The sequence below is a fragment of the Spermophilus citellus genome (genome assembly GCF_964194105.1).
Source record: "Spermophilus citellus genome assembly, chromosome: 10".
NCBI classification, from domain to species: domain Eukaryota; kingdom Metazoa; phylum Chordata; class Mammalia; order Rodentia; family Sciuridae; genus Spermophilus; species Spermophilus citellus.
In genome coordinates, this window is record NC_138197.1 from 128,316,302 (window position 1) to 128,344,088 (window position 27,787).

The 27,787-nt window shown below is 53.2% G+C and overlaps 1 protein-coding gene across 1 annotated transcript; it reads left to right on the forward strand.

The window, feature by feature from the left end:
• Positions 1–25,597, forward strand: TAB1 (TGF-beta activated kinase 1 (MAP3K7) binding protein 1). Its single transcript, XM_081309741.1, has 11 exons — positions 1–145; positions 12,453–12,589; positions 12,925–13,078; positions 14,273–14,359; positions 14,796–14,934; positions 15,224–15,337; positions 16,004–16,115; positions 18,842–18,986; positions 20,951–21,173; positions 22,499–22,661; positions 24,004–25,597. The coding sequence occupies exons 1-11, from the start codon at positions 113–115 to the stop codon at positions 24,209–24,211; spliced, it is 1,515 nt and encodes a 504-aa protein (XP_081165867.1). The 5' UTR covers positions 1–112; the 3' UTR covers positions 24,212–25,597.
• The last annotated feature ends 2,190 nt before the right edge of the window (positions 25,598–27,787 follow it).

The window sequence follows — 27,787 nt, forward strand, 5'->3', positions numbered from 1 at the left end:
GCGCTGTGCTCACGCGCCCGGCGGCGCAGTCCTCCGCGGCTCCTTAAGCCGCTCTAGCCACCCTACTCGTTGCTCCGCCCAGAGGAGGGCGCGCCGCGGGGGTCCTTCCAAGATGGCGGCGCAGAGGAGGAGTCTGCTGCAGAGTGTGAGGATCCGACCCACTCCAAGTTTGGGGGTTGGGAGCCCGGGAGGGCTGTCGGTGCAGGCGCCGCTCCTGTCGGTGGCGGAGTGTGTCCGCCGCCCTAGCCTCCCTCTCGAGGCCGACGGCGCGTGCAGCGCGCGCGAGACCCAAGGCCCAGCGTGGCCTGCGCATGCGCGCCGCGGGCCAGGCCGCCGGGGTCTCGCCCGGCGGGAGCGTCCGCGGGCCGGAAGGGGTCTGTGGCGCCGCGGAGCCCCGAGCGTGCGTGCAGTAATAGCAATAGCCGCCTCCGCTTGCGTGAGACGTGATGTGCCAACGCCCTTACGTCTGTGAGTTTAATTTTCATGACAGCCTCAGGAGATAGGTACCATAGTGATTCCTGTTTACAGATGAGGAAACTCAGGCACAGAGTGGCCGTCATCGGCCCCCGGCCACGCAGCTGGTAAGTGGCAGAGACAGGATCAAAATCCGGCAGTTTTTCTCCCCTTAAATTAAAGCCCCGTAATCTCGGGGCTGTACTGAAGCCATGACAAGCGGTGGGGACCCGGGTTTTGGTCCCCCTGTAACTCACTGTGCCTTTGGCCTCCGAGAGAGTGGGGCCCAGGATGCGCCCACTCCCCCAGTCGCCCTCAGGGCTTTCTAGCCCCTGCATTTCCTGACAGGCAGGTGCACACGCAGGTTGGCACTGTGGCCTACTCTTGACCTTCCAGGGCAGGGTGCCTGTCCCCTGAGTCCTCCCCTGTTACGGCGCTCTGTGGGAATTGCCTGTGGACTTTTCTGTCCCCTGAACTAGAAAGTGGACTCCTCTAAGACAGAGGCTGTGATCTCTTGCTTACCATTGTGTCTCCTCCTATCACCCCTGTACGCTGGGTGCTCAATTAATATCGGTGAAATATGAGTAAAGTCAGGCCCAGTGTTAAACCTCTCCCTTACAGAAATGAGCAGACTGTGGCCCTCCTGCTTGTGAGGGTTTTTGTCGTTGTTCTTTTTAGGTATACATGACAGTAGAATGTATTTGGACATATATACACCTGGGGTATAACGTCCCATTCTTGTAGTTGTACATGATGTGGAGTTCCACTGGTGGAGTCTGGGAGGGTCTTGAAGCGTGAGGGGTGGCCATCACTGCTGCATGCTAATGCGGACTTTGTGTAGACTGGAAGCAGAGAGTTCTGGCCCTCTGCTCTGTAAACTCCTGGAGGGCAGGGCCCCTGTATAAATGTCCTCATTGTAGAAAGCATCCAGGAAACACTAGCTTGATTGCACCCTTAAGAAAGAAGGACTGGGAAGAAGTGGTAAATAGGGCAGATTGAGCTGTTTTGCTGAGGAGCAAACAGTCACCTGGATCACGCAGAGCAGGGTGGCTGCCAGCTTCCCTCCCTCCTAGGTGTAATTGGGCCCAAGGGTCCTGAGTTAGATAGAAGTTCAGCTTTATGAGCTCTAGAATGTGCTTCTCTGGATGGTGGTGGGCTTTTTTAAAGAAAGAATTGTGTCGTGGGGCATGGTGGCACATGCCTGTAATCCCAGTGGCTCAGGAGGCTGAGACAGGAGGATCACAAGTTCAAAGCCAGCCTCAGCAACTTTGTGAGACATTGTTTCAAGATAATTTTTAAAAAGGGTTGGGGATATGGGTCAGTGTTGAAACACCCCTGGGTTTAACCTCTGATACCAATAAATAAATAAATAAACAAACAAACAAATAAATAAGAATAGCGTTAAAAACATAGCATCTTGATGTAAGGCAAGGGGCTGGCTGGCAAGGTTGTCTATACAAGGTCCCTCCTGGCCTCATAATAACCAGGACGTTCCTACGGATGTGAGGGTCTAGTCCAGAGTGTAGGCCTTGCTGACCTGGCCTCTGACCCAAGTCTGCTGAGAGCATCTCAGACACCTGTGCTTAGCCACCTGCTCTGTGGCTGCTGGCCCTGCAGGTGTGAAGATGAGTGAGGCCTGGTGTCCACTCTTACTGTGTTTGCAGTTCAACTTTGTGAAGGAGCCTATACCACTGGCACGGTGGGTAAGGCACTCTTGGGAATGTAGACCTGGATCAGCTAGGAGCCCTGGGCAGGTAGCAGAGAACTGCAGAGGCTTTAAAGGACATTGGAGCTTGCCAGGCAGGGGAAAAGAGGGACATTCCAGGGGGACATGTGTTTGTTTATTTTTTTATTTTATTTTTTTTTAAAGAGAGAGTGAGAGGAGAGAGAGAGAGAGAATTTTTAATATTTATTTTCTAGTTCTCAGCGGACACAACATCTTTGTTGGTATGTGGTGTTGAGGATGGAACCAGGGTCGCACGCATGCCAGGCGAGCGTGCTACCGCTTGAGCCACATCCCCAACCCCCCGGGACATGTGTTTAAATATGTATGCATTAGGTGTCTGGAAAGCCTTTCCCAGGCTAGAATGGGTACCAGAGTCTGTGTTGAGCAGTGCAGCCTTCTCAGGTGACTGGGGCAGTGGGATTGCAGGCAAGGGTGGGGGTTTGCTGATTTGGTGCTTACCAGGCTGTACCCTGATGTTGGCAGAGCGGAACATCATCCTGAAGAGTTTCGCCGTTCCTCCCTAGGTAGATTGATACCTTAATACATCTTTTTGAAGAAAGACTTTCAGGGCTGGGGATGTGGCTCAAGCGGTAGCGTGCTCGCCTGGCATGCATGCGACCGGGGTTCGAGCCTCAGCACCACATACAAACAAAGATGTTGTGTCTGCCGAAAAACTAAAAAAATAAATATTAAAATTCTCTCTCTTAAAAAAAAAAGACTTTCAGAGAAAGCTTGATATCTTCTAAAGAATCCAGCCGTCAGCCATGCACAGTGGTACACCCCTGTAATCCCAGCAACTTGAGAGGCTGAGGCAGGAGAATCTCAAGTTCAAAGCCAGCCTCAGCAACTTGGTGAGGCCTTAAGCAATTCAGTGAGACCTTGTCTGTAAATAAAATATAAAAAAGGGCTGGGGCTTGGTGGTTGAACGCCCCTGGGTTCAATCCCTGGTACCAGAAAACCAACCTCCCCCCCCCCAAAACCCCAGCCCTTTCAGCCTGATAAAACAGAGTCACTTGTCCCTGAGCCTCAGTTTCTCCAAACCAAGAAGGTTCCTGGGAATATTGCTGGTGTTAAATGAACTCACACATTATTCCCCTAGCCTGGCACGGTCACACTCTAGCCATGAACTTCCAGCTTTAATCCTGCTTTTGAACGTCTTCCGTTTGTCCCCTCCAGTGTCACTGAGCACTCACCATGTGATAGGTGCCTGCAGGTACAGGAACATTGTTGTGGTGAAGCTTATGTGTGGAGACAGGCAGTGAGCCCTGAGCCCGCACGGATGATCGTGACGGCACAGTGTCTCTGATCCAACCGCAGGTGTGTTGTGAGGCACACACAAGGGTGGAGGGCCATTTTTGACAGGGGATGACATGTCAATTTTTGATGAGATGAAGTGGGGGACATGGGAAGGGAATTGGGGGTACAAAGGCCTGCCCTTTTTAGGACTCCCAAGAAGGCCAGTGTGGCTGGAAAGGATCACGTTGGGTCAGTACCATCCAAGGAACTGGGCCCTTTCAGGTCTGTGGGTGCTGGAGTAGCCTTTGGATTCCATCCTAAGCATGATGTGAAGCTTCTGGGTGGTAGGGGCCTGATGTGGTGTGATTTATGATCAGAGAAAAACCCTCTTTTTAGTGGCAAGAATGGAAACCTGGTGCCTGCCAAGTGGCTACTAGAATAATCTAGGTGCGATAGGACAGCTGGTAGCCGGAGTGGTTGGAAGTCTCAGAGTCCAGCAGTATTTTGGCAGAAAAGCTGGTGTGTTTTACTGATGTTGGGGGCATGGCAGAGGAAGAAAAGCCAAGAAGGGCTTCAAAGTTAGTTTTGAACAACATTGGTGCCTTTTATGGTTTGTGGTCAGGGAGGACAAGTTTTTGAGGACGGTCATGTAAGTATAAAAAGAAAATCATGGGGTCCGCCTGTAACCACAGCTACTTGGGAAGGTGAGGCCATAGATTGCAAATTTGAGACCAGCCTGGACAACTTAGCAAAACTTTGTCTCAAAATAAAATTTTAAAATAAGGGCTGAGGATGTAGCTTAGTGATGGTGCACTTGCCTAGCAAGCCCGAGGCCCAGGGTTGGGTCCCCAGTCCTGAGAGAAAAAACAGTCAGCCAGGCACTGTGGTGTGTGCCTCTCTGGAAACTGAGACCGGAAGTCACTTGAGTTCAGCAGTTTGAAGCCAGCCTGGGCAACACAGTGAGACTCTGTCTCCAAAAAAAATAAAAGTTAAATACAAGATAATGAGGTTGAAATCGATTTTTTAAACTTAGACATGCGTGTTGTAAGCAATTACATCTATGAAATCACAGGTGCTAGTCATGCATTTTTTTCTATTAAAATAAATATATACCTACGAAAGTAAAAACATCTTTTAAAAACATCATTAGGCTGTCACCTGTAGCTGTTCAGCGGCAGTCAGTCATGCAGTCCATCTGCTGCCCTGGTCCCCATAAGTACCCCTACAGGTGTTTGTTAGGGGCTCTGAAATGGCAGCTCAGGGGGCCTTTGGTGGAAACCCTTGGGGCAGTGGAGGCTAGGAGGGAGTTGGCCTTGGAGAAGTGGGTCATTCAGCAGGATAGACATGGCTGGAGGCTTTCTGGAGAGGAGAAACTGCCCCTGTCGCTGAGCCACCTTCCCGGAGGCCTTTAGCCCCCCCTGTGAGTGCCTTTTTGCCTCAGACATCCGGGTGCTCTCAGCACAGAAACACTTGGCCTTTCACACCATAATCTGACATGGAGGCTGAGCCCTGAGCTTGGAATTGTGCTTTGTCCTCGTGTGCGACTCAGGTTGGAGATGTGTGTGGGTGTTTGCTCTCAGTGTGACACCACCACATGTGCGTGTGTAGAGTTCATGCTCAAACAGACCTGCTCAGGTGTTCGGAAGCCCCTGGCAGGTTAAATGGGTCTCTGCAGAAGCTCTTCATGCCAAATAGGGCTCATGCCAAATAGGGCTTCTGGACACAAAGTCAAGTCGGCGTGAGGACCCTTTTGAGCAGCCTTCTCTTTTTGCCATATTTTTCATAAATTTCCTTTGAATGGCGGAGGAGGGAATTTTCTTGTGCTCACTGTCGTGTGCGAACAGATCTGTGCTGAGGGTGCCAGCAAAAGTCGCCCCCTTCTCAGCTTCCTGGAGGCTGGTGCCCTGAGCTCACCGCCTGGCATTTGGGGATGTGGGAGAAAGCATGCCTCAGGGATGGCAGGGCGGGTGGGCGGCTTGAGAATAGCAAATGTGACCTTTCTTGAAACTGTTCCAAAGCGGGGGGGGGGGGGGGGGGGGGGGGGGGACAAGCCTTGGCAGGCTTGCTGGTGGAGGGCCCTGGGTGCCTTGCGTGGGTGACTCCTGCCAGAGATGAGATGGGAAAGCTCGAAGCTCGGCCTCCACACTTCGAAGTCTCCTGTTGGTGGGACCTCCTGGAATTCTGGGCCACCTGTTACTGAGTCAGTGTCTGAGATGCTCTAAGGATCACCTTCCAGGCAGGGCTGCCACCAAAGGAGGGCCCAAATGACACAAGAAATTGCCCTTTTGTTAGTGAACCTGAGACACCATTATGGTAAGGACACATCAGTATTTTTCGGTACTACTTAGGAAAAAAAATGCTAATTAGCTTGTAACATACCCTCTGCAGACATCATAAAACAGAAAGTGCAGGTACTTAAGTCAGCTGACTAAGGGAGCTAATTAACAGTACCAGGCTCTGCCTGGGCACGGTGGCACACGCCTGTGATTCCAGTGGCTCAGGAGGCAGAGCCAGGATTGTGAGTTCAAAGCCAGCCTCAGTAATTTAGTAAGGCACTAAGCAACTAACTTGGTGAGACCCTGTCTCTCAATAAAAATACAAAAATAGGTCTGGGGGTGTGGCTCAATGGTTGAGTGCTCCTGAGTTCAATCCTCAGTACCAAAAAAAAAAGAAAAAAAAAACCCCACCAGGCTCTAGTGTGACAATGGACAGAAGCCACAGGCTGCATGTACATAGAGTGCCAAGGTGAGGCCACGGGGAGAGTCTCAGGGCAGGAGCTCCAGGGTTTGAGCCCTGTGCCCGAGTCTGGGCCTCCATGAGCTGGTTCAGAGTGTGCTGGAGGGACAGGGAATAAAACTGATCTTAAAAGCCAAGAAAGCTCCTTGCCTTTCCGTTTTCAGATTTCTGATGTTCTCCAGGGAAGACTTGATTTGGTCTTACCAGTCTCTGGGACTGTACCTGTGGGGACAGAGCTTCTTTATTTGAGGTCCCAGATTGTCTCCTGCCTTCCAGGAGTGCAGTGTTTGGTGGAAATGTCATTCTCTTCTGTGTTTGGTGTGGGCCCCTCCTGCCAGAAGTGGGTTGGTTAGCTTCCCAGGAGTTTGGTCTGGTTACAGTTTACAACAGTCATTTGGAGCCCTGCGTAGGTGGCTTTATCTGCACGCGATAGAGGCTGCGTGAGGTTGTTGGTGTGAGAGGGCAGTGTTCAGTACTGCGCCAGCCTCCTGGGATGAGAGCATGAAGACAGAATCAACCTATATAAATCTAGATTTAAAAGTTTTCTGCAGGAGTGTGGTTGGGGGACACTGACACATTAGGACTTACGGGAAGATGTTGCTGGTTTAGTTAACAGCAGATAGGAACTTTGAGAAGCCAGCTAGCTGCCCGTCTTTCATTTAATATATGAAGGCTGTTGGTTTTTGAGTGTTAACTTTCTATCCTGCCACTTAATTTCTTTTATTGAGTTAATTTTAATGAATTCTTTAGGATTTCCAGGTATGCTATCATATCAACTGCAAATAGTCCCTTCCCCCTTCAATTCTTATGCTCTTATCTTTTCTCTGGTCTAGGTGCCTGGGTTGACTCCTCCAGTGGAATGTTAAGTAATGGGGAGAACAGGCATTCTTGCTGAGTTTCTGATCATAATGGGTTCCTAATCATAATGGGAAAGTCTCTTCTGTTGTCTTTCCTACTAAGTAAGATGCTGGCATTGGGACTGACTAAAGTATACATTTATAGCATATTTAAAAAGTATTGATCACTGGGTGTGGTGGCACATGCCTATAATCTCAGCTACTTAGGAAGCTGAGGCAGAAGGATTGCAAATTTGAGGCCAGACTCTGCAATGTAGACCCTGTCTCAAAATTAAAAAAAAAAGTAAAATGAGGGCTGGTGGTATAGCTCAGTTGGCAGAGTGCTTGCCTCACATGCACAAGGCCCTGGGTTCAATTCCCAGCACCACAACAAACAAATAAATAAATAAATAGATAGACAGACAGATAGACTAGGGATGCAGCTCAGTGGTACAGTGCACTTGGGTTCAACCCCAAGTACCTCTTCCCCATTCCCCTCCAAAAAAAGTCTTAATCAATTTCTATTTTCTTGATTATTTTTATCAAGTAGAACAAATCCAGTTCATAAGAAGGGTTAGGGATGTAGCTCAGCACCCCTGGATTTAATCCCTAATACCAAACAAAGGAAGAAAGAAGGAAGTAACTAGACATTAGTCTGACTCACTGTTCAGCAGACTTCCTCAGAAATAAGGTGCTTGCTGAGTAGGTTGATCATTGTCACGCACATAGGTTTTCTAGTTTGGGAGAATTTGTTATTCCCACATCAGCCAAATATGACAAATTGTCAGTACAACTTCCTGCCTGCTAGCATCGTCCTGGGCACCCCCATGAAGTGCTTCCAGGTGAATTGTCCTTGTGCCATGATACCAGTGTGGCGAGCCCTGCAGTTGTCTATTTGAATAGTTTCCTTCTTGGCAAGACAACTTCACTAGTTTTTTTAATAGTGTATCTCTAATATCAAGTTGGCCCATAAATTGTTTGGGTAATGTTTACTTTTTGCTGGAAAGTATGGATTGTTAGAAAGATTCCAGCCCCGGATGCCTGTTCCTGCCCCTTGTGGGAGTTAGAACATGGCAGAAGAGGCACAAACTGCAGTATCCATGACAGGCTTTGCATCGTGGGCGATGCATTTGTATTGTTCATCTCACAGGATGAGCTCAATCAACCCTTTGTTTTTCTCTTTCAATACTGAGGATTGAACCCAGGGTGCTCTATCACTGAGCTACACTCCAGCCCTTATTTTCTATTTTGAGACAAGGTTTTGCTAAGATGCCAGAAGCCCTTGAACTTGGGATCGTCCTGCCAGCCTGTTGCAAATGCTCAGCAGATGTTTGTTGAATGAATATATTAGTTGAATGTCCTATAATCACATAATATCACAGGTGGGTTCCCAAGACTTAATTTCCCATTTATGTAAAGGGAGACATTTATTTTGCTTTAAAATGAGACAGGTCAAGCTGGGCGTGGTGGTGCATGCTTGTAATCCTAGTGGCTTGGGAGGCTAAGGCAGGAGGGTCACGAGTTCAAAGCCGGCCTCAGCAACTTATTGAGGCCCTAAGAAACTTAATGAGACCTTTTCTATAAAAAAAAAAAAAAAAACACATGTTGGGGGTGTGCCTCAGTGGTTGAGTGCCCCTGAGTTCAATCCTCAGTACAAAAAAAAAAAAAAAAAAAAAAGATGACATAATAAGTATGGAGACATGCCATGTTGATGGATTTAAAAGAACAGCCAGTGAAGATTCCAGTTCTCCCCATATTGACCCATGGGTTTAAAACAGGTGTAATCAAATTCTGAACAAGACCAGGCGGGAGGCGCACACCTGTAATCCTAGTGGCGCAGGAGGATCAAAGGTTCAAACCCAGCCTCAGCGAAAACTCAGTGAGACCCTGTCTCTAAATAATATTCAAAATAGGGCTGGGGATGTGGCTCAGTGGTCTAGTGCCCCTGAGTTCATTCCCCAGTAACCCAAAAAATAAAAAATTCCTAACAAAATTTTTAAAATAAAATTTATATGGAAAGGCAAAGGACTAGAACAACCAAAAGAATAAAGTTAGGGCTGGGGTTGTGGCTCAGCAGTAGAGCACTTGCCTGGTATGTACGAGGCCCTGGGTTCGATCCTCAGTACCACATTAAAAATAAAAATAAAGATGTGTGTCTACCGAAAACTAAAAAATAAATATTAAAAAATTCTCTCTCTCTCTCTAAAAATAAATAAATAAATAAACGAAATAAAGGTATTGTGTCCAACTACGTCTAAAAAAATAAATGTTTTTTTTTAAAGGATAAAATTAGAAGAATCACATTGTGTGATTTTAAGACTTAACTATAAAGCCACAGTAATAAAGCTGAGGTAATAAACTGTGATATTGGCAGAGAGACACACAGATCAGTAAAATAGTGGAGTCTGGAAATAGACCCATACAATGTGGCCAGTCAACTTTGACAGATGTGCAAAGGTAATTCAGTGGAGGAAGGCTAATCTTTTCAACAGATGGTGTTGGGACAATTGGATATCATGTGCAGGAAAAAAATGGACCTCAAGCTCCTAGTTTCTACACAAATTAATTCAAAATAGATCACAGATCTGTAAGATATAAAACTAAAAACTTTCAGAAGAAAACAGAAGATCTTTTTGACCCGAGCCTGAGCAAAAAGTTCTTAGGACTCCAGAAGTGTGAACCATGAAAGGAAAAAAATTGGTGAGATGGATACCATCAAACTAAAGCCTGCTCTGCAGAAGACACGGCTGAGGGAGTGGAGTGAACGGCTGCGGACTGGGAATTTATTTATTTATGTAATTATTTATTTTTGGTCCCAGGGATTGAACTCAGGGGCATTCAGTCACTGAGCCACATCCTCAGCCCGATTTTGTATTTTACTTAGAGACTGAATCTCACTGAGTTGCTTAGCACCTTGCTATTGCTGAGGCTGTAAGAACTCAAAAAACTCAATAGTTAAGGAAACTCCATTAAAAGGGGGCTTAAGACTCAGATGCTTGAGCAGAGAGACAGGTGGCAAATAGGCACATGAAACTCAACATCACTGACCTTGAGGGAAGTTTGAATTAAAGCAGGAGGAGCGCCTGCAGCCTCCTTGAAGTCCAAAACAACAAATGAAACCACACAGCGGGGAGGGGGAAGTGCAGCCAGTACAGCCACCCTGGAGGACCGCCTGGCAGAGTCTGATAAACACACATTCACCGTATGACCCAGCAGTCCCACCCCTGGGTATTTACCCCAGAGAACCAAAGTGAATGTTTATAGCAGCACTGTTAATGATCACTAAACCCTGGAATCAGCCCTGTGCCCTCCGGTGGATGAGTAAGTAAACATCCGTTGCTCAGAGAATGGTCTGCAGCATGAGGAGCAGCTGTGGGTGTGCACAGGAGCACACAGAGGGGTCTCGGGCATGGTGTGGATAAAAGAAGCCAGCCTCAGAGGGCACTGAGATGCACGCCCATAATCCCAGCTACCCAGGAAGCTGAGGCAGGAGGATGGAGGATGGCAAGTTCAAGGCCAGCCTTGGCAGCTTAGTGAGACCTTATCTCAAAATAAAAAGAAAGGTGGGGCCCTCCTCTGGGAATGTAGCTCAGTGGTAGTGAAATACTGTCTCAAAAAATAAAAAGGAAGAGGGGCTGGGAGGTGGCTCAGTGATAGAGCATCCCTGGCATCAATCCCTAGTACAGAAGGGAACGTGAATGTACACTGCATGATTTCACTTACACGCTTTATTTTGTTTTGTTTTTTCCTTGTATTGGGGACACACATAATAGACAGGTATTCTACCGCTACTTCAACCTTTTTTATTTTTTTGAGAAAGGGGTCTCACTGTTGCGCCAGCTGGCCTTGAACTTGGGATCTTTCTGCCTTAGCCTGCCAAGTTGCTGGAATCAGGGGCATGCACCACTATGCCCAGCTGCAGTGATCTCTCCATGTGTTAACAGGACTCTTAAAGTGAATTTTACTATGGGTTAATTTAAGAATAAAATAGACTCCCACACCCTGCCAAAATTGCTCCTGTGTACTAAATATAGAACTAAAACACTGAAATAGATAAATGTAACATAAAAGTATTTAAAATGGGGAGAAAGGTAATAAAGCAATTCCCTCTAAGTATGTAAATAAACAAAAGATGAAAATAGTCACAAAAGTTAGACATAGAGCCTGCTGTGGTGGCACATGCCTTTAATATCAGCTATTCAGGAGGCCGAGACAGGAGGATTGCAAGTTGAGACCAGTTTGGGCAATGTAGTGAGACCCTCAGCAAACTAGCAAGACTCTGTCTCAAACAATAAAAAGGGCTGCAGCTGTGGCCGAGTGGCAGGACCTGTGTGAACCAGGGGTGGTGCTCAGGTGACAGGCCAGGCAAGGAGCAGGAATCACACCTGGGCCGTGTTTTGGGTTGTCTCTGGGCTTATCAAGATACAGCTACTCAGAGCGCACCCCATAGAGATATAGGAAGTTCATCACAGATCAGGGCCTGGACACCTGGGTGAGTATGCACGTGTCAGCCGCAGTGATGGTGTGTGGAGTAGGGTGGGAGTCAGATGCGGACAGGCGGAGGGTGGAATGGCGTGTAGAATGAGTCCCCCAGAGCAAGGTTCCTGAGCCAGAGTCCAGAGGACGTGGAGGATTGCTGGGCAAGAAGACGCGGGGTGCTCTGCATGGAGGGAGAAGGGTGTGCGCAGGACTGCGGGCTATAGGTGTTGGCCCAGGAGGACAAGCTGGAGGGGCAGAGGAGAGGATGCCAGCAGCAGAAGCCCCAGTGTCAGGGAGAGGGTCTGCGGCCAGCTTGTGAGTGGGAGTTTCTCAAGTTCAGGCCCCAGTGAGAGTCCCGTGTGGGGAGCTGTTTACCAGGCAGATGTCCAGGGCTGTGCCCAGGTTGGACGTTGAGACCTGCAGGTGTAGCCGGTGCCAGGGGACTCCTGTGCATGCAGTCAGAAGCTCTACAGGGAGGAGTGGGGCTGTGGGGAGCTTCCTGCGGGGCGTTTGCTGCACAGCTCCCTGGTGGAGACCTCCCAAGCCTTGTGCTTGGGAATGCCTCTGTCTTGGGGAACCAGTTTGCGGACTAGCAAAGCCCCCTCAGGTGTCTGTTCACAGAAGCATCACTGTTCTCCAGAAAGAAGTGGAGCCCTCTGTGCGTATTGCAGGGGGTGGGGTCCAGGCTCTGCTGGGCCTGGTAGGATTTTGTTGGGAAAGAAGGTAAAGGGAAGCAGGTGGTGCACACCTGTGATCCCAGCCGCTCGGGAGGCTGAGCGGGGAGGATTGCAAGTTCAAAGCCAACCTCAGCAACTTAGGGAGACCTTGTCTCAAAATAAAAACTAAAAAAGGCTGGAGGTGTGGCTGAGTGGTTGAACGCCCCCAGGTTCAATCTTTGGTACCCCCCCCCAAAAAAAAAAAAAAGAAAGTGAGATGGGGTCTGCCCTGGGAAGGTGACTTCATGGCTTCCTGGCCCCCTTTTCTAGGAGCAGCAACCGAGTTGGACAGACGACCTGCCACTCTGCCACCTCTCTGGAGTGGGATCAGCCTCCAACCGCATCTACTCTGCTGATGGCAAGGGCACCGAGAGCCACCCTCCAGAGGACAGCTGGCTCAAGTTCAGGTGTGCATGCTGGCCTTGCTTTTGGCAGAGGAAGTTGGTTTGTAAGCAAGAAAAGGCGCCAGTCTTGCCACTGTCTTCGTGGGATTTGCCGATGAGATGTGGCCTACAGGAGTGGCCTCTGTTGTGGTCCCTTCATGTGTAATTCAAGGCCTGATACAGCTGGGGGAGGGCATCCCAAGAGAGCACAGCCACAGTGACATGATAGCTAAAGTGGGGGGACCCCGGTGGGTACCTGAAGCTGCAGCTGATCTACCTTAGTCTCCCCAGTTCCTTTCCCTCTCCCCCGCTGTCTGTGACGCCCTGGTCTCAGGCCTTCTGTGCCTTGCCTCCGCCAGGAGTGAGAACAACTGCTTCCTCTATGGGGTCTTCAATGGCTACGATGGCAACCGGGTGACCAACTTTGTTGCCCAGCGGCTGTCCGCAGAGCTCCTGCTCGGCCAGCTCAACGCCGAACACACCGAGGCTGACGTGCGGCGGGTGCTGCTGCAGGTACGGGGTGCAGGCTGCTGTGGTACCCTCGCCCACTGTGTGTCCTCCCCGTCCCCCAGAACTCGGGTTCCGCAACTGTGAAATGTGACAGGATTGTTCTGAAGACTCCTGGCTTCTTCATCCCACCCAGGGTCAGCCCTGGAAGCCCTTCCCAGCGGCAGGGAGGAGCAGGGCCAGGCAGGGAGGAGCCATCCCTCCTGTGACTGGCCAGCCAAGGAGGCAACTCGGCTGGAGAAGGGGAGCCAGGGTTGTGGGCTCCGGCTGAAGTGTGGGTGGGTGCGGCCAGGCCTGGTAGGTGCTTTAGAGCGACTCCTTTCCTTAGATGTGGTCAGGTGCTTGCCTCCGACTGCGAAGAGTCCTGGGTGGGTATTCAGGGGCCTGGCCTCCCCACGCTTGCTGGGAGTCTGCCTTTCCTTTTTCTTTTAATGTGTTTTTAGTTGTATTTTATGTATTTATTTTTATGTGGTGCTAAAGCCAGAGCAGCAGGAGTTAAGGGAACAGTTCCTGATGGGGAGGCTGGTGGGTCCCAGCCCCCGGGGGGAGTCTGCCTTTCTGCTGCTGCTGTGTGGGGAGCCCTCCTGCGGGCTCCTTTCAAAGCCTAGCTGGAGGCCTTTGCCTGAGGTGAGGCTGTCCTCCTGATCCAGGAGAGCAGCCCAGCCTTCTCCTGTCCTCCTGGGCCCCAGGGCTTCTGGGCCAGTGGTTCTCAGCAGGCCCCACACCCCAGGGAAGGTGTCCGTGTCACCAGTGTCCAGGGAGCAGGAGGATTTGCAGAAGCCCTGGGAAAGGCCCCCTGGCTCCTGCAGAGGTTGTGCCCAGCCCTCCTCTGGGCCGGGGATGTGCGGAAGGCTGGGGAAGCTCATCTCACTTCAGAACCTTGTGGTCCCGTTCTGCAGCTGAGGAGCCCAAGGTGGCGGAGCTGCCAGTCTGATTCTAGGTCTGTGCTCTGGTCCTGCCTCCCTGAGCCTGTCTTGCTGTCCCTTCTACGATGGCTCCCGTGCAGTGTGCCTGTCCCTTGGGCCTAAGTTCTTTGTCAGAGGTGATTTGCAGGAAGCATTGGGCGCCTTGCAGTTTGTGAGACAGGACTGCTGTGTGCAAAGCCCCTGTCACATGACAACGGTGTCATCAGTAGGGACATTTTTGGCGTCAGGTGCAGTGGTGTGTGAGCCAGGCTCTGCCCCCTTTCTGTCCCCACAGGCCTTTGACGTGGTGGAGAGGAGCTTCCTGGAGTCTATCGACGACACCCTGGCTGAGAAGGCCAGCCTCCAGTCCCAGCTGCCAGAGGTACACTTTCCACACACCCGGGGAGGTCAGGGCCAGACACCTCCACTGTGTCGCTCGCATGCTGGGCCCGAGCAGCAGGAGCTAAGGGAGCAGATCTTGATGGAGAGGCTGGGGAGTGCCAGGGGTTGTCCTCAAGGGGCCTCCCTGGCCTGACGTGGGCAGTGAAGGGCAGGAGGAGAGGCCTTTCCAGGGCCCAAGGCCTAAATCAGTCCTCAGCCTCATCACTTATCCCTCTTGTCACCCACCAGCACCTTTGGGGCCACCACTGAGCTGGGTCACTGCCACTCCCTGGGGTTCAGCCCAGGCCTCCCTCCTGGTGGTGCCACAGACCATCTGTCCTCCGGGGCTCACATCCTTGCTCCCAAGGGTAGGAGGGCATTGGTCAGCTGGTCCTCGAGGCCCAGCCCTGCCCTGACCCTCTGGTGGTGTGTTGCAGGGCGTCCCTCAGCACCAGTTGCCTCCTCAGTATCAGAAGATCCTTGAGAGGCTCAAGGCGCTGGAGAGGGAGATTTCAGGAGGAGCCATGGCCGTGGTGGCCGTCCTTCTCAACAACAAACTCTACGTCGCCAATGTAGGTGAGCTGCTCACCCATCCAGGCGCGGGGAGGAAGTTTTGGCTTCAGGGTCCACACGCGTGGATGCTTTGGACGCAGAGTGTCTCAAGGCCATCCTCTGTTTCCTCCTCACTGCCACCGTGTGTCGTGTCCCAGCTGGAGGTGGGCAGATGCAGGCATGAGATGCCAGCTGTGGGAAGTGAAGGGCAGGAGGAAAGGCCGTTCCAGGGCCCGAGGCCTAAATCCCTCCGGGCTGGGGGTTCCTCTCCTCCTCCGCTAAGTCTCTGGTCACTGTTCAAATCCTACTGCAGGTACGAACCGGGCACTTCTATGCAAATCTACGGTGGACGGGTTGCAGGTGACCCAACTAAACGTGGACCACACCACAGAGAATGAGGATGAGCTCTTCCGCCTCTCACAGCTGGGTGAGAGGGGGCACCAGGCCGAGGGATAAGTGGGAGAGGAGACTGGCTCTGGGACTCCCCTGTCCTCCTTTGGTGGCAGGCAGACAGGTGCATAGTGGAAGAGCCACGAGACCCTGGGACCAGCCTGCCTGGGGCTTTGTTCAGCTCTGCTGCTTACTAAGTGGTGACTTGGGGACATATTTAAGCTTTCTCTGCCTCAGATTCCTCATCTTTGTAATGAGAATGGTAGTAACACCTACCCCAGGGTGTTGTGAGGGTTAAAAGAGTTAATAATACATGAAAATGCTCCCTAAGGTACCTGGCACACAGTAGTACTCACTGTTATTGACAGAAACTGAGAAAAGCCAAGGAACCCTGAGATTCCAGCCACTGCCTAACTTTCCTTCTTTTCCTGAGCTCCTGGCAGATGTGACAGACATGGAGGCCCTGAGGGCAGCTTGCTGCTCCCCAGGCAGACAGGGCCATGGTGGGTGGGGCCGCAGTGTGTGGAGGAGGGCCTGGGCATTCTCGTGGGAGTGAGGCTGAGGACAGCAAGGGACCTTAGGTTGCTCTCCAGTGCCCTGACGTCTTCACTTCCTTCTTGGTGGGTCCTCACTCCTCGTCTTGGTGGATCTGCCTCTGTCCCCTTTTCTTGGTTTTTCATGTGCACTGTTCTCCCTCTGGTAGGTTTGGACGCAGGAAAGATCAAGCAAGTGGGGATCATCTGTGGGCAGGAGAGTACCAGGCGCATTGGGGATTATAAAGTCAAGTACGGTTACACTGACATTGACCTGCTCAGGTAGGTGGCCAGCCCAGCTGCCCCCAGTTCTTTGTCAGACTTGAGGGTCTGGGGCAGAAGCACATTGCAGGCTGCAGGGGTGGGTACAGTTGAAATAGTTCAGAGCACAAGGGTATTCTGTCTTCCTCCCAAAGAGGTTGGTGTAGGGTGGGACCCGAGCTCAGCAGAGTTGGGGGTCTGTGAAGCCAGACTGGCAAGGTGTCATAGTAGGGCACTGGGCCAAAGCCCAAGGCAGCGGTAGTGCCCCAGAGCCTGGGGCGTGAAGCACCTGGCATGGATGTACCTGGCATGGATAGAGATGGATGGCTGATGGATGCTGCCTGTGACAGGCCAGGCCAGAGTTGAGATTAGTTGTCCATTTCCCTCCAGGGACAGTTCCCTTCTGGGTGTCACCCAGGTCCTCATGGCAACAAATTAGCAGTAGTAGGGATGGCGAGCCCTTGAGTCCACCCTGCACAGCTCCTCAGACATGGACCCCCCACTCAGCAATGACGTGCATGCTGTCACCACCCCATAGGCATGTTCCTAGGAGGAAACTGAGGTGGCCGCCAGTCTCAGGGCTAGGGATGGTTGCGGCGGGCCTGCATCCCAGGCAGTCTGAACTTGGAGCATGTGTCCTCACCTGCTGGCTGACCTTCACGGGAAACAGGCTGGGCAGACACGCCTGTGCACTTGTAGGGCACCAGTCACAGCCAAGGCTGCAGGGATCCTGCCGGAGACCCCAGCTGCAGGCAGGCCTCGTGGCTTAGTTTCAACTCCTTGTCCATCCAAGGTTTAGGAAAGCAAGTTTAGAACCTTTGTCCCTAGTTTGTGGGGTTCTCTTTGCTTTATTTGAAAGTTAGGTCTCTGGTGGGCTGGGGATGTAGCTCAGTCGGTAGAGTGCGTACCTCACATGCACAAAGCCCTGGGTTCAACCCCCAGCACCATGGAAAAAAAGAAAAAAGAAGAAAAAAATTAGGTCTGTGGTACCTGGGTGTGGTGGCCCCCTGCTACTTGGGATGCTGAGGCAGAAGGATTGCAAGTTCCGGGTCAGGCTCAGAAACTTAGCAAAGCTGGGCATAGTGTCAAATGCCAGCCACCCAGGAGGCTAAAACAAGAGGATTGCGAGTTCAAAGCTAGCCTCAGCAATAGCGAGGCACTAAGCAACTCAGTGAGACCCTGTCTCTAAATAAAATACAAAAAAGGGCTGGGGATGTAGCTCAGAGGTTGAGTGCCCCTGAGTTCAATCCTTGGTACCCCCCCAAAAAAAAACAAACAGTGAGACCCTGTCTCAAAATCCCAGTACCACAGGGCTGGGGTTGTGGCTCAGTGGAGATCACTTGCCTAGCACATGTGAGGCACTGGGTTCAATCCTTAGCACCACATAAAAGTAAATAAAGTAAAGGTATAGTGTCCATGTGCAACTAAAAAAATATATACTAAAAAAAAAAAAAAAAAATCCTGGGCTGGAATTGTGGCCCAGAGGTAGACCGCTCGCTTAGCATGTGTGAGGTACTAGGTTAGATCCTCAGCAACACATTAAAATAAAATAAAGATATTATGTCCACTTATAGCTAAAAAATAAATATTAAAAAAAACCCAACCCAGTACTACAAAAAGAAGGAAAGTAGGTCTGGTTAAAGTGCTTTGAACAGGCCTTAGGATATGTGTGGTGAAAGCCAGCCAGGACCCCCACCCAGAGCCTTCTAGTTTCTCATGTGTCCTGCCCACAGATGTCTGTGCACGTTGTGCATACATGTGCCTCTGCATAAGTTTGTGTTTTGTGGCAACTGAGAAGCAGGCTGCCACAAGTTTGGACACACCTTCCTGGCGTTCTGATCTCACCCTTTATTGAGGTTGACACACAAAAGCTGTGTATATTTAATGTATGCAGCTCGGTGAGGTTAGAACTGAGTTTACACCGACCCCCTGTTTTCACAAAGAATGTGCATCCCTCCTCCCCTCACACCTGCAGTGGAGGTTGCTGGGATTCCCATAGGATTCCTTACCTGAGTAGCCCCCAACTGACCAACCCTCAGGATACACTAGATTTCTCTCTTCCAAGTATTGTTACCAGGCACATCCTCATGTGCACATACATACAGACACACACTGGAGTTTTTTTTTACATCTAATGACCCACACATCAGAAATGGTCCCCAAGCCCTTAGTCAGCATGGGAATCTGTTTTGGTGGAGCCCCAGTAACAGCAAGAGGCGCAAGCTTTAAGAGACAGCCATTCCTAGCCAGCACGGTGGTGCCTGCCTGTAATTCTAGTGGCTCAGGAGACTGAGACATGAGGATCATAAGTTCAAAGCCAGTCTCAGCAACTTAGCAAGGCCCTAAGCAATTTAGTGAAACTATCTCAAAAGGACGGGGATGTGGCTCGTGGTTAAGTGCCCATGGGGTCAATCACTGGTATAAAAGAGAACCCACAAGTGTGCACATGCTACCTCTTGCTGCTCTGCCCTGCAGCCTGCCAGGGCTGAGCTCTTGGGGGTAGGAGGATGGAGCAGGGCCAGAAGCCAGCACTGGGCCTTTGCTGTCTTGACCCCACAGCCTGCCAGTTTTTCTTGCCCTCTGAGCTTTATTCTAGCAGCTGACTTTCTCTTGTCTCTCTTTCTTTCCCTCTCACCAACTCATGCATTTTATTTTACACTCTGGGTGTAGATTCTTCCCCTCAGCAGACTCAACGTTTACCTGGAGACCTTTCCACACAAAGTCCTCCCTCCACTCTCTCCCCATAGTGCTGCCAAGTCCAAACCCATCATCGCAGAGCCAGAAATCCATGGTGCACAGCCTCTGGATGGGGTGACCGGCTTCCTGGTCCTGATGTCTGAGGGGCTGTACAAGGCCCTGGAGGCCGCCCACGGGCCTGGCCAAGCCAACCAGGTGAGCTGGTCGGGACAGAGCTGGCAACCACGGGGCATGACTGGCTGGCCTGCAGGGTAGGTGCTCTCCTGGCAGCCCAGAGCACTGATCCCCAGATGCCATCACCAGACACCTTTTCTGAGTGCAGAGCTGAGGGAAGGGACAGCCCAGAGCTTGGGCTGGGGATGTGGTAGAGCACTTGCCTAGCACGCATGGGGCCCTGGGTTCCATCCTCAGCACCACCAAAAAGAAAAGCCCATAGCCCTGAAAACACCTGTCCCTCCCAAAGCTCTGTTCCTGGGTGAGCAGCAGTATCAGCGCCCAGGGCCCTCAGGCCTGAGGGCAGAGGGCAAGAGGGCAGTGAGTTCCCCCTGGCAGCCTTGTTCTGGGGTGCTGGACAGAGGCCTGGACCCAGGGGGGCAGTGGGTCAGGCTTGTTCCCCTTTCCAGGAGGGGTTCTCTGGGGCTTCAGTTCCTGGTCAGAACACCAGAGTGTCCTCCCTCCTGTAGTGGATGGGGAGGGTGACATCTCCCTTGGAGGGACTGTGGTGAGGTCAGGCGTGGGAACATGGAGTGGCTTATTTCTTCTGCACCGTGGCAGGAAGTGGGACTTGCGGGCAGGTGTTCAGGAGGAGGCTGCCCTTGCCTATCCTTGGGTTGTGTTCCGTGTCTTCCTCCATCAGCAGTGGGTGTGATGGGAGGCTCACCTTTTCTGCCTCATCCTTCTTCACTAAAAGGAAAAAGTCTTAAGTGCCTGACCATCCCTGATCCCTGTGCTCAAGGTTTTCCCACCATTTTATCTTATTATTCATTTCAGCAGCCTCCTAACAAGGGGGGCCGGTGGCTTACTTAGTTCTAGTTCAGGATCTTGCCTGAGGTGACAATGCTGATGGCAGTGGAGCTGGGTTCCTCAGGTCCAGGTCCGGGTCAAGGTCATTGCCCTTAATTGCCCTCCCTTCCTGCCTCCAAGAAGCTGGAGCCAAAGACTGGGTGCAGTAGTGATGCCTGTTATCCAGCTACTCAGGAGGCTGAGGCAGGAGGATTACACTTCAAGACCAGCCTCAGCAACTTTGTGAGACCCCATTTCAAAAAATAATAATGACTGTGTACAGAGCTCTGTGATAGAGCACCCTTGGCCCAGTAATGGGGGAGCAGGCTGTAGCCAGCCCTCATGTAGAGGATTTTGTGCTTCTAATTTTTTATTTTTTGGTACTGGGGCCTGAATCAGTACTAGCTCTACCACTGAGCCATATCCTCAGCCCTTTTTATTGTTTATTTTGAGGGCCTTACTAAAACTGGCCTTGAATTTACAACCCTCCTGCCTCAGCCTCCTGAGTAAAATGGGATTAGATCCATTTTTGATGTTTTCATCAGTGTGGTTTTCTTTTTCTTTCTTTTTTTTTTTTTTTTTTTTTGTCTAATCATTAGAATTTTCCAGTGGCTTCTACGGGGTTCTAGATTATGCTGGACGGGGGATTTATCTGAAGGCAAGAACAGTGTCTTTGTTCCGCATCCCTAATTGCTAATAAAATGCCTGATCTGGTGCATCATAGCCTACATGAAGTCTTTCCAGAAGGAAGTCCTTACTGATGTGCATCTACACTGGACCCCATGGTAGTGTGCAGAGTGCTATCACATCCGTGTTATGTAACCCTCATAATGACCAGCAAGGTGGATATTACCCATTTAAACAATCAGAGAGGTCACAAGGTCACACACTTTTGCTAATGAGAAAGTTCTTAATACTCTTAATACTCTGGTTTCTCTTTGGATCATATAAATCTTTTGCCTTTTGCTAATGAGAAAGTTCCAGAAGGATTATCCTGAATGCCTTGACAAACTCAGATTATAGGCTTGGCTAACGGGGTACTTCCTTCACCTGCTGGTCTGGTAAAACCTAAGTCTCTCAAAGAAGGCTCTGGAGTGACCACCCCCAGTCCCTTGGCCACCCCTCATTTCTCACCAGGTTCATTGCCCTGTCCCCAGGAGATTGCTGCAATGATTGACACTGAGTTCGCCAAGCAGACCTCCCTGGACGCAGTGGCCCAGGCTGTGGTGGACCGGGTGAAGCGCATCCATGGTGACACCTTCGCCAGTGGTGGGGAGCGTGCCAAGTTCTGCCCACGGCACGAGGACATGACCCTGCTGGTGAGGAACTTTGGCTACCCGCTGGGTGAAATGAGCCAGCCCACACCAACCCAGGCCCCAGGTATGTGTACCTTATAGAGAGGCTGTAGGTGGGTGCAGAGCCGCTGAGCCTTGGACTCGCACCTGGAGTGCAGGTGGAGCTAGGAGGTTTGGGTTGCAGTTCTAACCCAGGCCCCTGACCTCCAGCCTCTGAGCCGCCCCTTGTTGTTTTGTTTTATTTATTTATTTTTTGGTACCAGGGATCGAAGAACCTGGGATGCTTAACCAAGAGCCACATCCTCAGCTCTTTTTTTTTTTTTTTTTAATATTTTTTAGTTGTTGATGAACCTTTATTTTATTTATTTGTATGTGGTGCTGAGAATCAAACCCAGTGCCTCACACATGTTAGGCAAGAGCGTTACCACTGAGCCACAACCCCAGCCCCGTCAGCTATTTTTTATATTTTATTAAAGGCAGGATCTCACTGAGTTGATTAGGGTCTTGCTGCTAAGGCCGGCTTTGAACTCGTAATCCTCCTACCTCAGCCTCCCAAGCTGCTGGGATTACAGGCGTGCGCCATTACACCTGGTTGCCCCTTTATTCCTTCTGTCTGTGAAATGAGGGTAGCACCACCTGCCCTGTCCTCGTGCAGACCTAAGGGGTGAACAGGTGGTGTGCAGGGTCACAGAGGCACATGAAGGTGACAGCACCCCTGGCTGAGGGCCTGCGAGGCCAGATCCTGACCTGCATTGCTTGCTGTAGTCCTTGTGAGCAACCGTAAGGACAGGAAGAGAAAACAGTTTCAGAGCAAAGGGACCTGGGTAAGATTAGGTACTGGACAGATGGTCAGGCTGCAGCATCTGGCTCTGTCTCTGGCCTCATTGGACAGGGAAGACTGTTACTTTCTTCCTTTTTCCTTTTAATTCTTAAATCATAAGCGCAGAGGTGGTCGTGCCTTGGGGTGTCCCTCCCAAGGCATCACTGGGCTCCTCAGGGCTGACTTCCTTTTCTTTTTTAAACAAGGAAACCTTGGAGCCCAGGCATCCCTGATGCTTTGTGCCCCTGGGCTTGCTGGAGTTTCTCAGGCTCACTGTTCCTGCAGCCATGTTTGTATTGGGTCGAGATCCACTAGGAGCAGACCGTCCTTGGATCATCCACAGGAAGCCCCGTCCTTGGATCATCCATGGGAAGCCGGGCTCTTGATTCCATTGAGCACCAGTGGCTTCCCTGGTGGAGGGAGGTCCCAGCCTCTCTGGAAGAATCTCTGCCAAGGGACACTCCTGGCTGCCCCAAGGGGCAAGGGCTGTGCCAGGGCTTGAAGGGTTTCAGCCCCCAGGTGCCTGTCAGGCCTCAGAGTAGCCCTAACCCTCCTCCTGATCTGGTGCCCAATGCTCTCTCCCCCTACAGCTGCAGGGGGCCGCGTGTACCCTGTGTCCGTGCCCTACTCGAGTGCCCAGAGCACCAGCAAGACTAGCGTGACCCTCTCCCTCGTCATGCCCTCCCAGGGCCAGATGGTCAATGGGGCCCACAGTGCTTCCACCCTGGACGAGGCCACTCCCACGCTCACCAAGTAAGCCCTGGGGCCCTGCTGAGGGAGATCTCCTTAGAGCCCAGGGCAGGAAGAGGTGGCACTGTTGGTCCAGCAGCTGGATGAAGCTGGACCTGCGGGGGGGGGGGGGGGGGGGGTTCTGCAGGGGGTCTGCCAGGGAGCGGGGCTGCTGAAGGTGCCAGCCTGCTGGTCTGCCTGCTGGGGCCTGTGTTCTGGCTTTTGTTCACCGGGACATGCTCTCATTCTTCTCCCTGTGGCGTAGGTGGCTCCCTGTGGCCTGGCCTGGCACAGCTGCTGCTCTCAACTGTGATGCCCAGAGTCCAGCTTCTGAGGGGGCTGTCTAGATTAAGAGGGGTGCGTGGAGGCCGCAGCCTGGGTGGGATGCAGGGGGCACCTCGGTGCAGAGCTGCCTGGCAGGCCTGGTGTCCACCACCCACACCCCCCACCCCAGGAAGCCCTGAGACAGATCTGGTTTCCACATTCCAGCACAGAATAATAGAGATGACACACCCAGCCCATCCCAGGGTGGCTGACAGGATGTGGCCAATTACAAGTGGCTGAAAGGAGGGAGTGGCCTGTTTTCCTCCACTCTGCAGGGGTCCTTCCTTCCCCTGCCTCCCCCCTGCTGTCCTTGCTGTCCTTGCTGTGGCGGGTGGGAGCCTGCCAGGCAGCCAAGCTCCACCTCCAGCACAGGGTCCGGTGCCGATCCTTCACCCCTGTGGGGCTGCCCCAGGAAGCCACCAGCTGTGTCCACAAGGCAGAGCCTGATGGCCGTGGACTGTCCCGGATAAGACAGGACACTCAGCATCCTCTGCCTCTAGCCTCCTGGGCTGCGCGGCTTCGTCCATCCCCAGCTCCGAGAGTTGGTTGGGTCCCACCAGGGCTGACCCTGTGCCTGAGCTAGGTGTCCTGGGCATTGACAGGTCAGCGGCTAACAGATAGTTCTGTGACAGAAGGTGGATGTCCAGGGCCTTGGAGAGCATGGGCACCTGTCCCTGTGTGGCCAGGGAGGGAGCAGGGGGAAGGGAGTGGAGGCAGGTGTCTGGAAGGGACTGGCTGCCTGTGCTCAGTGGGCCGAGGGTGGGGTGGGGTGGAGGCGTGGCCAGGCAGACTGGGAGGCTGGCAGGGGTGTGTCTGCCTGTCCCACAGGAGCCACTCACCAGGAGTGGCTGATTTAAACAGCCACATGCGGCCAGTCCTTAAGAAACGTGTCTGACATTTTATCTGTCCTGTGGCCACCTTTGCCAGAGATTCCTGTGGCCCAAGGGCCTGATGAGTCAGGGAATTCTCTGTCCCCAGGCCAGGGGCCAAGGCCCCCTTGACCCAGCCATCCCAGAGTGGTTCTCCCCTCTTGTCCCTGCAGCCAGAGCCCGACGCTGACCCTGCAGTCCACCAACACGCACACCCAGAGCAGCAGCTCCAGCTCCGATGGCGGCCTCTTCCGCTCCCGGCCCGCCCACTCTCTCCCACCTGGCGAGGACGGCCGCGTGGAGCCCTACGTGGACTTTGCTGAATTTTATCGCCTTTGGAGCATGGACCATGGCGAGCAGAGCGTGATGACGGCGCCGTAGCCTGGCCAGCGAGTGCAGCCCAGTGGACCTCAAGTGAGGGCAGGAGCCAGCCCTGGTTCAGCCTTTTCTGACTGCCTGTGCCCAGGAGCAGGGGCACCCCCGTCCTCGGCCTGCACCGGCCTCTGCCCCATGGCTCTTGGGCTGTAGAGCTGCGGGTGCAGACTGTGCTGCTTGTCCACTCCTTGTCACCTCACGGGATGTTGGAGGCCTCTCTCTGCCGCAGCCTCAGCCAGGACATTGCTGTTCCTCAGAGCAAGGGCCCAAGTGTGGAAGCTGTAGCTGGCCTGCAGGCCACCGGGGATTCCTTCAGCCCTGCAGCAGCATGGGAAGAGGCTGTCCTGTGGGCCCCGAGTGCCACCATCTCCTGTAAAATAACCTGGGCCACTGCTAGCGCCCCTCCACTCCCAGGAAGTGGTTTCCCCTCTCCAGCTTCTCAGCCTTGTGTTCCCATGGCCACCGGGACCAGGTCAGACGGAGAGGACCCGAGAGAACTGGCCCAAGAGAAGCCCTGGAGCTGCCAGAGGGGCATGCACTGGGCAGCTGGGCCTTCCCAAGAGGGTGCAGGAGAGGTGAGGCTGAGCCCCACTGAGCTGTGAAGAGGCAGGGGAGGCCCAAGTTAGTGAGCCAGTTCCACCCTGCATCCTCCCTACTGGTGCTGGGGAGGCCACATTAGGAACAGGTGAGGTGCGTGGCCTTTACACTGGGGACGATTCTGGAGGACTCTGGTTGACACAGCCTGCCTGTGGGTCAGGCTGATGGGCGTGGTCAAAAGAGAAAAGAGCAAAAACTGGTTCCACGAGGGAAGAGATGCCTCAAGGCCTTGAAGGGGAAGGACTGGGCTGGCCAGGCCTGGGCTGCACCGCTTCACACGGTCTGTCACCACTGGAGGGACACCGCCAGGGCTGCCAGGCAGGGTTGCCATTCCCATTTTCAGAGGAGGAAACAGAGACTTGCTCCTTGCCAGTGTCACACCATCGATGGCAGAGCTGGAGCTCAGGCCTGTGGCTTCTTTAGAGTCTGCAACCCATGATGTCCCTCTGGCCAGGGACCTGCCACCACTGAACAGCCCCAGTGTGCTTGTTCTCTGCAGTGTGGAGGCTGGCCCCAGGATCTCCTGCCCACTCCATGATCCCAAAGTCCATTTCTGCAGCAGAGCTGAGGCCAGTGCAGTGCCAGGGACAGGCCGGGTCTCCTGGGGAAGCAGAGGAAAGGCAGCTGCCCGCCCCTGTGAAGCCACCCATCACTCTCCTGCAGGGAGCAGGTTAAACTGTCACAAAGGCTCTGGAACAAAGGGAATTCTCCCAGGAATGTCTCTGTCGCTGTTTGGTCTCTCGCAGTGGAGTTCTGTTTTTAATGCAGTAAAGTCACACACGGTGGCATCACATGGTGCAGTGTTCGTGCTGGCACGTCTGTCCCACATGACTCTCTCCCTGGGAGGTGGCTGCCTCCTGTCCTGCCCAGGATGCTAAGGACCAAGCTAGCCAGGCTGGTAAGGGCAGGGATGGGGTGGAGCCAGGGGTCCTGACTACATCTGTGCCCATCGTCCCCAGGGGAGCACAGGCGCTGCCTGCCTGGCGCTCACAGCCACACCGTTGCCAGGCGGCAGGGCCCCAGCCGTGCCAGGGGCTCCCCTGTGGTGCTCTCCTCACTCCCTGAGAAAGTGGAAGCCCAGGGCCTCTGTGTGGGGGTGGTGCTGTGGTCACCAGGGGAGGGGCCTCGCCCTCTGGCTGGTTTGCTCTACTTGGCTTTGTTTGGTTAAGGATATTCTATAAGCACCAGGCCGCAGGGGGCCTCTTTCTGCTCCCTGGGACAGATTCTCCCTCTGGAAGTGCAGGCCTGGCAGGCTGGGTGCTGCTTTGGTCCAGAGCTGTGGGTGTGGTCAGGGAGTCCTGCACACCTGCCTCGCTGTTGGGCCTTTCAGAGTCTCTTCCTCCCTCAGCACCCAGCCGTGCCCTGGTGTCTGATGACCACGGGGCCCTGCACACTCCTGCAGCCATGGTGTCCCTCCGGCCACCCGCGGGGAGGTTGTGAGAGCACTGCTCTCTGGTGAGCCACAGGTGCAGGAGGCTTGAGCTGGCCAGGCCTGGGCTGCACCGCTTCACACGGTCTCCGGAGGAAACAGGCCACATCCAACCCGAAGGCCCTGGGCATGCCCTATTGGCCTTGTCTCCGTCCCTTGCTTTGGTGTCATTTAGCTCTGTGTGAGCCCTCCTGAGGGCAAATGGAAGGACACCACTGGAGGCCGGGTCCCCTTGGCTGATGGTGAGGTGAGAGCGTGGGACTGAGGGAAGAGCCAGAGGTCAGGATTGGGAAACGTCCGACTGCCAGGCAGAGCTGTGCCGTGGCCAGTCACTGGTGAGCCTCTTCTCCAGGTGTCCAACAGGTGGCAGGCGGCTGGCCCTGGGCCCAGGGTCTTAGGGCTGACCCCTCCCACAGCTCCAGGGGGAGACCCTCGTTCCCTGAGGCAGGTGAGAGCCGAGAAGCCCACTGCCAGCCCCATCCCTTGACAGCAGCCTGGGGCTCCACTGGGGCCCTGGACTGGACCAGCCAGAGAGCAAGGTCCCCAGAGCCACTGCACGGCCCAGCTGAGGCAAGAGGGCACTGAGGGAGGCCCACAGCACCTGGGCCACCACTGGTTGCTGTGGCTTCCGGGCCTGGCCCCGGCCTCTGACTGTCCTGAGCTGGCCATCCACCAGGCTGCAGCGCAGGTTCCCAAGACACCCCTGCTGATGGGGCACCTCCATGGGTGGCTGTGGGAAGGGACAGGAGCAGGGACTCTGGCTGCCCTGGGTCACAAGGGAAGGCACAGGTGCTCTCTGCATGCTGCCCCCTTCTCGTTCCCTCCTGTGGGAGGCCACCCGCCCACTCTGCTCAGTTTTCCTAGAAACTCACGAATGTCACTTGCTTCTTTTTCTGTGTCATCTCCTTTGTTCACTGTTATCCATTTTGTGAGGACAGCGACTTTGTGACCTTTACTCCACTGGGTCCAGCCCTAAGGCCCCTAGTGGGCCCTCTCACAAGTGCTGAGGGACTCAGTGGACAAGTGAGTGGGAGGAGGACTCGTCCTGTGGCCTGGGCCAGGGGCTCGCACTGAGCCTTGGTCTTCCCCTCTGTGAAGATAGGATCCGCTTGTTGAGATTGGCCAGTGGCCCCAGGCAGTCCCCTCCCTGCCTCTGCCCTCCTGCCCGCATGGAGCCTGGTCCAGGACACGTCCCTAGAGGAACACTACCCACAGGCACATGCTCAAACCTGGGGTGGGGGGCACGGACAGCAGGCTTGATGCCCCTGTGGCTGCTGGGACCCAGGGGCTGGGTGGTGGCTGTGGTTCTTGCCTCCTCTCAGCTGCAGACAGAGGCCGTGGCCAGGCCCCCTACTCCCCCTCAGGAGTCTTTGGTGATGCTTCCTTCTGGGGACCTCCTGAAACCTGGGAGAACTCTGGTCACTGCCACTCCTGGTGGGCTCAGCACAAGCACACTCTGTTCCCACTCAAAGGTGACACCAGCCCAGAGCAGACCAGTGCTGGACATTTCCTTGAGACTGGGTGGCCTCATGAGGACAGACCACCTGGCAGCCAGC

What these genes read in the sequence shown, in the direction of transcription:
- TAB1 (XM_081309741.1), top strand. Translation starts at nt 113, where the DNA reads ATGGCGGCGCAGAGGAGGAGTCTGCTGCAGAGT. An exon ending in CTTCCGCCTCTCACAGCTGG is followed by an intron (nt 15,338 to 16,003) that starts GTGAGAGGGGGC and finishes TCCCTCTGGTAG; the next exon opens with GTTTGGACGCAGGAAAGATC. An exon ending in ACTGACATTGACCTGCTCAG is followed by an intron (nt 16,116 to 18,841) that starts GTAGGTGGCCAG and finishes CTCTCCCCATAG; the next exon opens with TGCTGCCAAGTCCAAACCCA.